This window comes from Ochotona curzoniae, unplaced genomic scaffold, assembly GCF_017591425.1.
Source record: "Ochotona curzoniae isolate NIBS_2020 unplaced genomic scaffold, NIBS_Ocur_1.0 scaffold_3890, whole genome shotgun sequence".
Taxonomy (NCBI): domain Eukaryota; kingdom Metazoa; phylum Chordata; class Mammalia; order Lagomorpha; family Ochotonidae; genus Ochotona; species Ochotona curzoniae.
Window position 1 is genome coordinate 39,270,313 of NW_024467115.1, and position 15,009 is coordinate 39,285,321.

General features: G+C 41.0%; 1 protein-coding gene across 6 annotated transcripts in view; it reads left to right on the forward strand.

The window, feature by feature from the left end:
* Nucleotides 1–15,009, forward strand: part of QKI (QKI, KH domain containing RNA binding) — a 136,873-nt gene that overhangs the window by 40,101 nt on the left and 81,763 nt on the right. For all 6 annotated transcript variants that reach the window (XR_005882134.1, XR_005882135.1, XR_005882133.1 and 3 more), the window contains exon 3: nt 13,092–13,208. Coding sequence is in view for 3 of the 6 variants with exons in the window: in XM_040965174.1 (XP_040821108.1) it covers nt 13,092–13,208 (117 nt within the window). In the remaining 3 variants the exon portion in view is untranslated. The remainder of the gene's footprint in view (nt 1–13,091; nt 13,209–15,009) is intronic.

Below are 15,009 nucleotides of genomic sequence, written 5' to 3' on the forward strand. Positions count from 1 at the left end.
TCCATTTTTACTTAGTTTTTGTGTGTAGTATGAGGATCCCATTTTCATTCATTTGAGTGTGAATGGCTAATTTTTGTTTCTGCAGCACCAATTATGGAAAAGGCCGTTCTTTCCCTGTTGTGCAGTTATTCTATTTATTTGTGCATGAGTTTATTTCTATACTCCTGTACTCTTCAGTCCATGTGGCTCTTGAGCTAGTATCATGCATACATTTAAATGATTTGTTTGAAAGGTGGTGCAAGAGCCAGGCTGAGGCCAGAATCCAGGAACTCTGTCCAGATCTCCTGCATGGGTGACAAGGGTCCAAACACTTGGGCCATCTTTGGGAGCTGGATTGGAAGCAGAGCCACGAGGACCGGAACTGGCTCTCTGATTTGGGATGTTTGCGTTGTACTACAATGCAGACCTCTCCCTTTGATTATTGTAGCTTTGTAATAAAGTTTGAAACCAGGAAGTACAAGCCCTCTGTTCTCTCTCAGCATTACACTGGCTATTTTGTATCTTTTGTGGTTACTTAGGAATTTTAGGATTTTCCCTTCATTTCTGTGAGGAATGTCAATGAAGTTTGATAGGAGTTGCTTTAAATATAGATTGCTTTGTGTAATGTGAACCTTCTTTCCATTCATTTGTGTCTTCACTTTTTTCAGTGTTTAGAACTTTGACATACTTGGTTAAATTTGTTCCCAAGTATTATTTTCTTGGATACTTTTGGGAATAAAATTACTTCTTCATTTGTTTTTAATACTTTGTTAGTGTGTGGATGTAATTGAGCATTGAACGTTAACTTTTTGTTTTGAGGTTTCACCTGCTTTGTATTTAGTGATGGTGTTGCTATTTCAGGCTTTTTTGTCAATCATATGTCACCTACAGGAACAATTTAGTAGTTTGTTTCCCAGTTTGAATGTGGTTTCTTTTATTTGGCCTTACTGCTCCAACTAGGTCTATTATGTTTATGTTAAATAGAACTTGTCAGAATGAACATTCATGTCTTGCTCTTGACTTCTGTTATTTTTAGGATTTATTTTTTATGTTTACTTGAATGTCAAAGTTACAGAAAGAGAGAGTGAGCGAGAGAGAGACCTTCCTTCCACTGACTTATTCTTCAAATGGCTGCAACAGCCAGAGCTAGGCTGGGCTGAAGTGGGCCAACGACTAGAGCCAGAAACCCTTCCAGGTGTCCCATATAGGTGCAGGGGCCCAAGGTTTTAGGCCATCCTTCACGTCTTTCCCAGGCCATCCTCTGGGAGACGGATCAAAAGTGGGTTGATTGGGATTCAAACTGCAGCCACAGGCCAGAGGATCAAGATGCCATACCACCATGCTGGCCCCGCTGGTTGATTTCTAAGAAAGATCTCATCAGTGTATGGGAGAGTTATTTGTACCTCCATGTTGATAGCAGCTCGATTCAGAAAGCTGAGATATGGAATCAACCCAGTTGGCCATGAACTTGCCTGGATGCACTGTGGAATACTACTTAGCCATAAATGAATGAAAACTTGTCTTTCGCAACTAAATGGATGTAATTTGAAACCATTATGATTAGTGAAATAAATCAGTCCTCTGAATATAGATGTTTTCTCAGTCTGTGATAACTAATATTCAGAGTAAAAATGTAAACTGTATGAGTGAGATTGATATGCTGGGATTTGATGATTATTTACACCCAGAGGAAAAGTAGGTTTTGTTTTTTTCCCCTTTTTTCTAGTTGCTAAGTGATATCTTTACTTAATGGAATATTAAGCCTGCTGATTGAAATGAAATGAAAATATGCTGCTGTAAGAATTAGGAAAGAAAGAAGGGTTTGTGAGGTGTGTGTGTAGGCAGGAAGATAGAATGTTAGAATGATATCATTATGCTTCTAAATTTGTATTGTTAAATATGTGAAAATTGTTAACGTTATATAAATAGAAAAAGGAAAAGATTTCCACTTGCGTTTGCTACTGTGGGTCACACGTGTTCGTTGCATATGTGGAGTACACATAGCCGTCCTCAGTCTGGGTGAGTGGTTCTTCTGCGATGTTGGAGTCAGGTGCCTGCTACTTGTTGAGGGCTTTTGTGCTCGGGCTCGTCAGGGATATTGGTCTTTGTTGTGTTTTTCTGCTTTTGAAATTAAGATGATGCTAGAAAAGGAGTTTGGGAAGATTTCCTCCCTTTCAGTTGTTTCAGATAATTTTAGAAGAATTGGAATTAGTTGTTTTTGAAAATTTTGGTTGAATTTGGCAGTGAAGACGTCTGGACTGGGCTTTTCTGTGTTTGGGGGCCTTTGTTACTGCCTCACCCCAAACTGTTGAAGCTTTCTGGATCTTCGTGACTCAGTTGGTAGGTGGATTGTGTTCAGAAGTCTGTCCATTTCTTGTGGTTTTCCAGTTTGTTGACACACAGCTGTAGTAATAGTTGATTTGTTGTGTTATTGTGATGTCCCTGTTGCATCTCCTTTTTCATCTCTAATTCTGCTGATTTGGATATTACTGTTGTTTTGGGTCATCTGGGCCAAAGATATATTAATTTTTTCCCCAAAAACAAGCTCTTAATTTATTGATTTTTTTAGATATTGTGAATTTTTTGTTTCAAAGCTTTATTTCTTCTCAAATTTTATTTACTTTTAATTTTGTGTTTTGCGGGTTGACTTTTAGTCCTTGAGATGCATTGACAGACACATTACTTATTTGATGCTTATGTATATATTTATTGAGAATTTATTTATGTATTTTTTAATTGGAAAGTGGTATTTACAGACAGAAGGAGAGACAAAGATTTTCTGTTCACTGGTTTACTGCCCAAAAGGCGCAGTGGCTGGAGCTGAGCCAGTCCGAAGCCAGGAACTTCTTGCGAGTCTCCGGCGTGCCTGCAGGGTCCCAGGGCTTTGGGCCGTCCTTGACTGCTTTCCCAGGCCACAGACAGGGAGCTGGATGGGATACAGACGGGCACCCATATGGGATCCTGGAGCATACAAGCCAAAGACTTTAACTACCAGGCTATCGGGCTGGGCCCTGTAATTTTTTGATATAGTTGGGAATTCCCTGTTAGCCCTGCTTTTGTTTTATCCTGTGAATTTTGGTATGCTGTGCTGCAATATTCATTTAGGTTCAGGAATTTTTTTATTTTCCTTTTGAATTTTTCTTTGACCCACTGTCATTTCAGAAATGCGCTTTTAGTCTTCATATGTTTCCATACCTTATAGAGTTTAAGTTGTTGCTTTCCAGCTTCAGCCAATTGTGGCCAGAAAAGACGCATGTTTTTCTGAGACTTGATTTATTTTATTTATTTATTTTTTTTAAGATTTATTTTTATTATTTTCTCATTGGAAAGGCGGATATACAGAGAGGAGGAGAGACAGAGAGGAAGATCTTCCGTCCGATGATTCACTCCCCAAGTGAGCGCAACAGTCTGCTATGCAGATCCGAAGCCAGGAGCCTCTTCTGGGTCTCCCACTCGGGTGCAGGGTCACAAAGCCTTGGGCCGTTCAACTGCTTTCCTGGGCCACAGGCAGGGAGCTGGAAGGGAAGCGGGGCTGCCGGGATTAGAACCGGCGCCTGTATGGGATCCCGGGCGTGCAAGGCGAGGACCTTAACCACTTGCGCCACCGCTCCGGGCCCTTGATTTATGATCTGGCATAGACTTGAGGAGGTTTGGTGGGCTGGTAAAGAAGGTGTGTCTTCACACTGTGGGATGAGATGATCTGTAGATACCAGGTTCATTTGGTCCGCAGGTATGTTGTTAACTTCGTTGGCTTTCTGGTCAGTATGCCCACTGATGTGGGTGTCGAAGCCCCCGCTGTAACTGTGTCTCAGGGTTTGTTCTCCCTTCGGACCCGCAGTCGTTCCTTTCAGATAGCCAGGTGCTTTGGCATTACGTGTATTTACATTCTCCACAGTCACCTCTTCCTGTTGAATTGATCCCTTAATCATTACATCTTGCTGTTCTTTATCTTAATATTTTCTGCTATGGTCCATTTTTTTTATGATATTAAGAAGGCTATGCCTGTTTGTTTTTGCTTTCCATTAACATGAAATTTCTTTTTCCGTCCTTTCACTTTCAGTCTGTTTCTTTGCTAATGAGGTTTAGTACTTGCAGGTAGCAAATAGATAGATTTGGCTTTTTTAAAAAAAAATTTTAAATTTACTTACTTTTATTTGTTTGTTGTCAAAGAGAAGATATTGTAGAGCCATGCGTCTGGGTGGGGTGGGCTCTCTGGGGGAGGGAAAAGACCTCACCCTCCCTCGGTGGCCACGGAGTGGGGGAGGGGCAGATGTTGCCAAGCTCCTTGCTGCCAGATCACATCAGAGTCAGGGGACAGAGATGGTCCCTGGATTTTGTCCCAGGGACACTGATGGGAGTAAGCATGTCCTTAGGTGTTAGCCTGAGTGGTCACAATTGTTCTGAGATGATGTTGGCTTCATTGTACCAGGTGTGAGGCATCACTTCCTGTGCTTGTCAACCCTGTGTCTGGATGCTTGGTGCATAATTTGGCCTGTGGTGTTATTTAACCTGTTCTTTCGTCTTTTAATAAGACACTCAAGGTCTTCTCTTGAAGAATCAGAGAGGCTGGTTGTCCTGTCTTGTGTGTGTATCCCCAGTGTGGTGTTTTTCTTTACATGAAGTTAGCAATGGGGGTGGCCCATTTCTTTAACAGGTGCTTGAGGCCAGACCACATGTCCACAAGCTGTTCTCTGAGGTTGGCAATGAGTGGAGCCAAGATCCTCTTCTGAGTCTGCCCTGTGAGTGTGGATGATCAGGACATGCATGGGCCCTTCTGTGCTGACTTCCCAGGTCCTTAGCAGGATGCTGGATCAGAAGTGGAGCTGCCATGCTCCAACCAGCATCCACATTTGGGATGGGATGCTGGTGCCGCAGACAGTGGCTTAGTCTGGAACACCACAGCGCTGGCCCTCAGTGTTATCTTTTTGGTAAATAACACCTTGGTTCTCTCCCTTTTTCAATAAATACTCTTATTGTTTGTTTTTATTTTCCTTTGGTCTTTTGCTGGGAATTTTTCTGCCTTCATATTGTTTCATTTTTTGATGCTCATTGTTTGTTGTAACACATCATTAAGCATTGTTTGTAAGGCTGGGCGAGTGGTCACACAGTTTTCTGTCTTGTGTTTGCTTTGTGGAAGGTCTTTATTTTGCCTTCATTTGCAGATGAAGGCAATGCTGTGTGCAGTGTCCTGGTTGGATTCCTGGAGAACTTGGACTGTGTCTCCTCCTTCTGTGGGATTTCTCGTGAGAAATCAACTATTAGTCTAATCAGCGATCCTCTGCAGATGCTCTGGTGTTTTCTTCATGCACGTGTTGGACTCTGTTCTTGTCTCTGCTGCAGTCTGACCACGATGCGCAGTGCAGATGTGTTGTGATGACGTGTAGGTGGAGTTCTGTGTGCTTCCCGCACGTCGACATCTCTAGTATTCTGCTGTTACTCTGCTGAATAGGCATTGTACCCATTCTCTCCCTCCTTGCTGGCATGTGCAGAGGGTAGCCGGGGAGCTCTGGGCAGTGCTCCAGGTGAGGCGAGAGTCCAGGGTAATCCCCAATTGGCCATGGTTCATCTTCTCTGAGCAGCAGACAAGTGGGTGAGAGTGATAGAATCATGTTTGCTAGAATAATTGATCTCACCTCTCTTCTGAAGTAAGCAGCACCCAAGTTCCCCCTCAGTGGTGGCAGCCCCTGTCCATATTGGCTCAGGAACCTCACAAATGGTCTGTGTGGGCCTTGGTGTGAGCACAGGGCAAGACAGTGATGTGCTTTGGGCCATTGGGGGTCTTTGTGTCTGTGATGTCAGATATGTGATTGATCAGAGACCCAGATCCACACCACACCCTATTATTTGGTCAGTCAGTGTGCAAGACTGTTATGATCTGAGTGCAGTGATCCACCCTGACCAGCTGTGGCAGCTCAGGCCTCAGCGTCTGTAATATGGTGGGAGTGGAAGTGGGTTCCCCTTGCTGAGTCCATGCCCGTCTGAGTACCAGAGGGGAATGCAGACTTATCTTTCTCCTAAAATCCTCCAGTTGCATTTCTGTGTTAAAGCCACTCTCACCTGTTTTTTGGCATTAAGTTGGCACCATCCCTGCTGGTCAGTGGGAAATGGTTAGGAGGACGCAAGGGACCCCACAATGGCTTATTCCGGCACCTGCTATCCTTGTGGCTCACACAGGTTCAGGCCTGGTTAGCGGTGCTGGCTGGCCTGCGTCTGCTCCACGTCTCTGGAAGCTGACGTCACCTTTAGTTCCTGCTGTTGGGATTGTTGGCTGTGTCTCAGCTTGTGCAGTACTGTTGCCATGTCCACCCTTCTCTGTGGTGTGACTCTGCCTGCTGTAGAATCTCCATTTCAAACTTTGAACTTGCCACCTGAAAACACACTATCTCTGTTGTTCTGCTGGTTAGAATTGGCACGTGTTTCCCCTCGGGCTGTTTGGGCAGTCCTCTTCGGGATCTTGGTGGTTGAGTTCAGTCTCCTTCCTAGTTACAAGCCTGTGGTGATTTTTTGTTTCTTCACTGTTCTTGGTGTAGGTTTTTTGTTTCTTGAATTCATTCGTTATGTCATCTGCTTGATTGATTCGTGATAAATCACAATAGTTTCTTACAATCTCAGGATTATTTCTTTGGCATTAGTTATATTTGAACTTCCATTTTAAAGTTTTATTTAGTTGAATTCTCCTTATTGCCTTTGCTGGTCAAACTAAAGACTTGTTGGCTTTGTTTATCTTTTGAAAAATTGGCTCTTCCATTAGTTAATTTTCTTTTATCCTTCTTTGTTCTTTAATTTTTGTTATTTCCTTCCTTAGCCTGTAGTATCTAGTATTCCCAGGCAGTCTTCTATACATGAAAAAAGCATTCCAGCAAATTTTCATTATAAAAAGCAGTAACCCTTTCTGAAATAATTGGGGTCAAACTGTTTGAGATGTAGGATGTTTTTCTATTGTAATGTTAGTGAAGCAGTTGGCAGGTCAGTAATCTGAACTCTTACATGCTTCAGGATCTTAGACTTTCTGAGTATCTGATCAACAGTTAACACATTTCAGATTTCAGATTGGGGTCATGCAGCATGTATATGATTTCACATAGAAATACATGCTAGTTTCTTACATGTGGTGTACCTTATGTGCAGCCCTGTGGCTGGAATAAACCAATAAAGAAGTAAAGAGACAAGGCTGGGTGCCTGATTTCATCGGTCACCTTCGTGACTGTGTGAAAGTCTTTGCAAGCCATGGAGTGGAATCAAGGCTTTGCTGGAGAGTGCTCGGAGACCCTCGGCTCGGGGCAGGGAAGCCATTGGAACACAGAACAGATACAGAAATAGTGGGAAGGGGGAAGAATCTGTCTTCTTTGATGGGAAGGAAAAACATTAAAATGAACTGCCCCTTTTATAGTACTGTGTAAATTGCATATTACTGGAGCATAGGGTTGTTAGCAGAACTCATGGAGCTACTGTGAGTTGAAGTCTTTTAACAGACCTGCATGTAGTGTTTCACATCCTTCGTTCTTACAGTATTTTCTTCATATCTTAATTTTAATTGATTACATCTCTTATTGTTGTTACTTTTTATTGTTATTTAGTTTGTGGAAGGATCATCAGCAGTGCTATTTACTGGAATTTAACTTCACTGCTTTCAGTCTCTTGCTCAAATGCATCTTATTTAAAGAGTGAAGTGTTACCATAATTTAGGCTGTTCACATTTCTGTGCCACAAATTTCACATTTTGGTTGTAAGCAGTTACTGATTTTCCTCCTTTGCAGCCGTCGTTTCTTGGTTGTCTTTATGCAGCATCTTTTCTTAAGTATTATTTAATGCATTTATTGTCACAACTTGAGTATTTATAAAGGTTTTTCCAGTTCCTGTAAGAATATAACTTATGTTTGATAAAGTGGTGTCTGACTACTTATCCAGAATCAGCATGGAGGTAGAAAAGAGGCAGTTATTTCCCAAAACTGGTAGTCATTTCCATTTACTGATTCTGAAACTTTTAATAACAATTTTGCCTTCTACATAATGATGACTCTTGCATCTCATAGACTTGTACCAGACAGATCCCCAGTGTTCCCTGGGCTGGAGGTGGTGATTTGCTTTGCTCTTGTGCTGAGTGCAGGATTTCACCCCAAGTATACGTTAGACATAGGTTTCTCTGTGGTGTTCATGCTTGCCCTGTTGTTTGTTTGATAAGGTTTGTAAGGTATCTACTAACATCATGTTAGAAATCTTGGACATAAGGGTAGTATCAATCTAGTTTATAGAGAAGAATAGAATTGCAAATTTCATATGTCCCCCCCCTTTTTAAAATATTTGTTTATTTATTTTTATTGGAAACGCAGATTTACAGAGGAGACAGAAAGATCTTGTGTCTGCTGATTTACTCCCCAAATGCCTGCACTGGCTGGAGCTGAGCTGAAGCCAGGAGTTTGGTCTCCCACGTGGGTCAGGGTTTCAAGGCTTTGGGCCATCTGCTGCTGCTTTCCCTTCGCCCCAAATTTTAACCAGGAATTACTCTTTCAAAATTCTGAGAAGTGTTCTGAGATGCTTTGAGAATATTACCATTAGTTTTCCATCATCCTAACAGTGTGTCATTGGAGGTGTTATCTTTAAAAATGTTACTGAGAAGATGTTCTAAGGTGGGTTTTTTTTTTTTTTTTTTTTTTGCATTGGGAGAAGGGTGTCGTTTTGTTTCTTTGTAAGATGGAGTGCTGGTATTTAACCTTAGATATGGTGGTTAAATGTCTTCTTTGGAAATTAGCATGCCATTTGGTAGAAATACAATTGTGAGCCACAGAGAAGCTCTATATTTAAACAGTGGGGTTAATGAAAGTCTTTTTTTTTTTTTTTTCCTTTTCTCTTTCCCTTCTTCTGGTCTTTAAAGTTGAACTTAGCTCTGGTTGCTTTGAAAGTGTGTGACATTGTTTTAATTGAATAAAACTGCAGAACTGGCATGATAAATCAATACAGAATGGATTTTAGTGCAAAGCAAACGATATTAACTTGGAAATTGGTTGCACAAGACAAAGCAGATGGTATGATTAATTTTTTTCATTCTCCACTTGCCACATTTTGCAAAGGCTGACCTTGACAGTCCCAGTTGTATTTCAACATATTGAGCTGTTGTCTGTTGGTTCTTGAGGACAGTTAACAATTGGTTCATTTTTAAGGCTAGGAAAATTTAGTCACGGATTTAATATTTTGGCTTTAGCCGGCTTAACATGCTTCTGGTAAGTAAGTAGAAATTGTGCAGATAGATGAGCTGTGGTAGAAACTTTGTAGTGTAGACCAACTGGTCTGGTACAGGTCAAAATCAATTAACATGCTAATTATTTCATGTACTAAATAATCTCCAGTCATAATGCATTTAATAATGTATTTGCTTACTTACCTGGGAGATAGAATGAGACAGAGTTTCCATCAGCTAATTTACTGCCACAGCTGGAAACTAGAAACTCAACCTAGAGCTTTCATTTTGGTGGCAGAAAGTCACTTCAGCAAGGAGCCCTGTTTCTGACTTGGGTGTTCCGCTGTGGTATGTATGTCACGTGACTGGCAGCTTGATCACGGAACCAACATGTACTCGCATCATGCATTTCTAGATATTTTTTGTCATGTTTGAGGTAAATGGTGTTCATCTAGTAAATGAATTTATCTGGACAAAGTTCTGTGTACAGCACAACAGTTACTAAAAAGCAGCTGAGTAGGAATTGTCAAAAATTAGAAATTGTCAAAAATAGGGACTGTTGTGGCGTAGCAGTGCCAGCATCCCCCATGGGTGCTATTTTGAGTCCTGGCTCCTCCTCTTCTAATCCAGCTCCCTGCTGATGGCCTGGGAAAAGCAGTGGAAGATGGCCTATGTACCCTGGATGCTGTGCTCATGTGGGAGACCTAAAAGTGTAGTCTGGCCCTGGCGTCCCTCAGCTGTAGTTGGTGCAGCCGTTTGGAGGGTGAACCTACAGGTGGAAGATGTCCTTTGTTCTTGCTCGCCATCTCTTTGTGTCTCTCTGTGTTCCCTGCTTTTTCTGTGACTGACCTTCAACTAAGCGAATCAGCCTTTTACAAAAGCATTTCAGAGTGAAAAGTAGAGAGTGTAAGTATTTTCACAGACTTGTGGAGATCAGGAAGCTTCTTTGTTTATGGGTTGATTTCACTCCTTGTCAGTTAGTAAGCCTTAAATAAAAATTTTGACTTGATTTTGAGGATTAAAGCCTGTTTTTCATTCTACTGAAAGATGCAGAAATGAAACAAAATGTGAGTAGAGGTGAATGGTGGTTACTGTCTGTTCAGGTTGTTTTCAGGGGGGATGGAATAAAGTTTTATCCAGTATCTTAATACATTTATCATAAGTTTCCAAATTGCAGAGAAGCAGGGGAAGAGCTTAATGGAGATGCAAAAGGCCTGGCATGTTGATGGATTCTCTGTGATTTTTTTTTCCCTTTTCCTGAATCCCTCAATCCAATTATTATCCCATTCTGTTTGCTGTTATGTCACTTTTGTGTTTACATTAAAAGGCAGCTTCTTCAAAAATGGTGACCGACTGTGTGTGTTAAGGATTGGCAAGGTAGGTATACCAGTGAGCACTTTAGGTATAATAGGACACAGTGAGGGAAAATCTGCTCGAATACATCAGAGTTCCAAGAAGCAAGATTGTAAATTACTAGTTTCTGATCGTCAGGTGATCAAAGATCAATATTGGCTTTGAACACCCCCCCCCCCCCCCCCGTGTTTGTTGAATACATAGAGGGCTGCCTGGAGAGAGCTCTGACGTTCGGGATTTGGAGCTGTGGTTTGTCAGTTTGGAATCTCCACTACACTGCCCGGTGTTTACTTTGTGGGCCAAAATAATAGATGTGTACAGTAGGAGTTAGGAGTTAACTAGGAGGTCTAGGGACTTTGAGAGATTGCATCTAAACTCGAAATTTTCTCAAGAAGTGAAACTCTTGGTTTTCTAGTAACAGTAGATATTTGGCGTGAGCTAATAATTTTCCTGGAGGCAATCAACATCCTTTTAGATTTTACATTATTTCTAAAGTGATTTAGTTTATAAGAGTTATTTTTACTATGGTGCTAGGTTTTTATTGTTATGTTTCACTCTTTACCCAATGGAGTGTTTTTTTCTTCAAGGATGATGCATTGTCTTACCCCTTTATCTTGGTTGTACCATGGTTTTCCTGTTAGTACCCTTCTAAACTTTTCATGTTGACATGTGAAGCAATGGAAGTTTGAATTAGGGGCTTTTGTTCCTCAGTGGCATTTGTCCACAGCCAGTGTTGATTGGAGCTGGTTGCCAGAAACAGTCATGTTTCACAAGCAGGGCTCATGCTGTCTGTATTCTTGACTGTTTTCTAGCTAATGTAACCGTAGCCTGCTACGTGCACGAAACTTACTTGGCTCTTGATATTCTGGGGTGGGATTTTCAGTTGTCTTGTGTATGTTTTCCATCTTGGTTTCTATAGCTCTTGGTGTCTGAACCTCAAGCCAAGCCTGTCTGGATTTGGTTAGTGCTCCATCTCATTCTGTGTCATTCTAAGCTAACACTGAGTTTTTGGTGCACTCTTGATTCTCGGTCATGTGCCAGATTCTGCTGGTCTGCATTAATGTGTGGTGCTCAGTGTGCATACACACACCCAGGGACTTGGCATGGCGGCTTTACCAGAGTTTCATCCTTGTTTTATATTTGTGGTTTCTTTGATCTAACTTTCGAATTTGTTATAAATCTTTCTTAGAGTTAACTGCAAGCCGGAATAAATGTACTTTCTGAGTTTAAACCTTGATTTTATTCAAATTGGCCTCTTGGGAAGGCCACATTGACTTGGGGCTCTCCACTGTAAGTAAGGTTCTTGTTGAAATGGATACAGTGAGGGTTTAGTTTGGATAAAGAGGTAGATAAAGTCCTGTGTGTTGAGGAAATGCAACAATTTAAGTTGTCCATGAAGGGCTGATTTGGGTGAAAGTTTCAGTATTTGGGCTGTTGTGGTAAAGATAAAATGCTGTTCCTCTCCCGCTTGGGCTAAGGGAGGTGCTGGGATCTGCTGAGAGCCGGGACCTTTGTTGAGATGACCCCTGGGTGTGCGCTCCTGCCCTTGGGCTAAGGGAGGTGCTGGGATCTGCTGAGAGCCGGGACCTTTGTTGAGATGACCCCTGGGTGTGCGCTCCTGCCCTTGGAGAGTGCTGAGGCCCGAAGAACCTGCTTCCAGAGCCCTGGCAGCTTTGCCTTTTTGCAGAATGGTGTTGAAAGAGGAGTGAGGAAAGTCACCTATGGGTTTTTGTGGAATTGATATGTAAATAATTTTGCATTTTATGCAAATAAAACACACTTTTGAGTTTCAGAATCAATTTGTTACTGCTTTTGTCTTAAACTTGAATATATAAAAACACCAGAAATTTCTCTTCAGGGATGTTCATTTTCTGTTTATCCAGTTACTTATATCACTGTCCTGTTAATGTAAAAAGACTTTTCTGGGTAAAAAATAGTTCAAGATAAAAGTAGATATGGATAAGAGAAAACATAAAATTGTGCACAGAATATGATGAAATTTTTGTATTAATTTAGCACAGGGTCGAATCCACATTTGACCTAGGTGTTTTGATGTAACCCAGACTTGTGTGTTAGCAATTCCCTGAGAACAGGTTTGGACAAAGTGTAGCTTTCCTCTGTAAATGAATAAGAGAATTTTTTCCCCAAGGATTTCCGTCTAAAGGGCAGCCAGTATGTAACATAATAAACAACCTCTTTAGCACCTTCAATTCCTAACAGGATTTTGGGTGTTTTTAGGAAGGATTTGTATTCTTGAGTAGCAACTGGTAGTTGATCAAAGTCTTTACTGTAGTCTGGTTTAGATGACTTGTTGATTATGGTATCTGTTCTAGCTGTACTGTCGCTGCTGATTCATACTGTATTTTATTAATGCATATGAGGATGTTGTGCTAAAAGTGGTCAAAACAATAGTGATGTTGAAATAAATTTGTAAAGACTGTAGCTGTCATTTCAACTTAGGATTTAAAAAAGTTGTTAACTTAAGTATAAATGAAATACATATATCCGCACATACCTGAATGTAATTGAAGAACTGTAAATTCTTGCAAATGAATAATTTGTGTTGGCTTTTTTTTTTTCCTAGTTTAATTTTGTTGGAAGGATCCTTGGACCTAGAGGGCTTACAGCTAAGCAACTTGAAGCGGAAACAGGATGTAAAATAATGGTCCGAGGCAAAGGCTCAATGAGGGATAAAAAGAAGGTAAGTCCTTGAGAAAAGGGCAAGTCTTGTGAGTAATATGCCTCTGGATGCAGATACTAAAATATCTAGGTCTTTTATACATACAGTACTCAGGAATTTATACTTTTAAAGGTTTTATTATTTTCTCTTGTTAGTCATCATTTTTCATTTTAGTGAACCAAAATATCAGTTGATAGGACTTTGACATTTACACTAGGGAATACTGCCAGTTTAGAAATTAGTACTACTATAGTGTTGCGTAATGAAAACATACAACTGAAGTCGTGAAAAAAATTGAAGATTTTGTATCAATGTGCTTCTTTCACATTGGGAGAGAAGACCTTAATAAAATAAAAGCTTGCATTTGACATGAATGACTGAATTTTAGCAATATTTGGTTCTAAATTTTCTAGGTATTTTATAATGCATTGTTGATTTCTTTTTCCCCCTTGACAATTCTTTTATCTTTATTTATTATTTTTTTTTTTTTTTTAAAGATTTATTTTTATTATTTTCTCATTGGAAAGGCGGATATACAGAGAGGAGAGACAGAGAGGAAGATCTTCCATCCGATGATTCACTCCCCAAGTGAGCGCAACGGGCCGATACTATGCCGATCCGAAGCCAGGAGCCTCTTCCAGGTCTCCCACGCAGGCGCAGGGTCCCAAAGCCTTGGGCCGTCCTCGACTGCTTTCCCGGGCCACAGGCAGGGAGCTGGAAGGGAAGCGGGGCTGCCGGGATTAGAACCAGCGCCCATATGGGATCCCGGGCGTGCAAGGCGAGGACCTTAACCACTTGCGCCACCGCGCCGGGCCCTATTTATTATTTTTGATCATTCTTATTAGTATAGTTTGTAAATGTCCAACTATTTGTTTTTGTTGCTGCTGTTGGAAGGTTTAGGCTTGTTTCTTTTATCTGATAATACTGTACACCTGGGCACTTAGGAAATTTTTGTATCCAAAGTTGTTTGGAGGGAGGATTTGTTGTTGTTGTTATTGTTGTGTGCCTTAGTCCAGCTCCAGCTGAGTTCGGAGCTCGAAAAGGGTGCGTGGAGTCGGAGGTAAGAAAAGACACAGGCACTGGTGCCTTTTTGCCACAACTCAAGAAGAAGCTGTCCTGTTTATTTACTCAGACACAGCACAAGCCTCTGCGCAGACATTTGATTGTACTATCTTTGACTTCAGAACTAAGCCAGCATGCACAGATGTTCAATTAATTTTTGCTTCATGGTCAACCAGGTGCTCTTAAAGATAATCCTGTAAGTTACTGTAATTTCTTTAAAGCAAGCCATTATTCATTCTTCAGAAGTAGCCATTAGGTGACAGCCAGAACTCCAAGGCCAAGGCACAGATGGTTACCTGCTAATCAGTGAAACATTCCTACTACGTTTTATTTTCACAACTTATCTGTCACTTACGGGAGAAATACAACAAAAGAGAAAAAACAAAGTTCTAAGACAAAAAGGTTCAAACATTAAATCCTCCTACAACTGCAGGTTCTACAACCTCATAAACAATCAAACAATAATTAAAAGTATATCTCTGTGATGTTAATAAAATCTCCCCATATTTCCTGTAGTTAAAAAATTATGAAAGCAACTAAAACAACCACATTTTCTATGCTCTAAAGAGTTGCAAGGACAGTCTATCCTTTAAGGTCACAGTAACTATATTTTTGCCATAGCAGTTTCCACTCATACTCCCTTCACTTCCATTACTTTGTAAAATTCTTATCAAGCCGTTTCCCAGAAGGCGTGCTGTATGTCTGGGCCAGATTTCAGGGCAATGGGTAGGCACACAGTAAGGTGTCCAGAAACGGCATG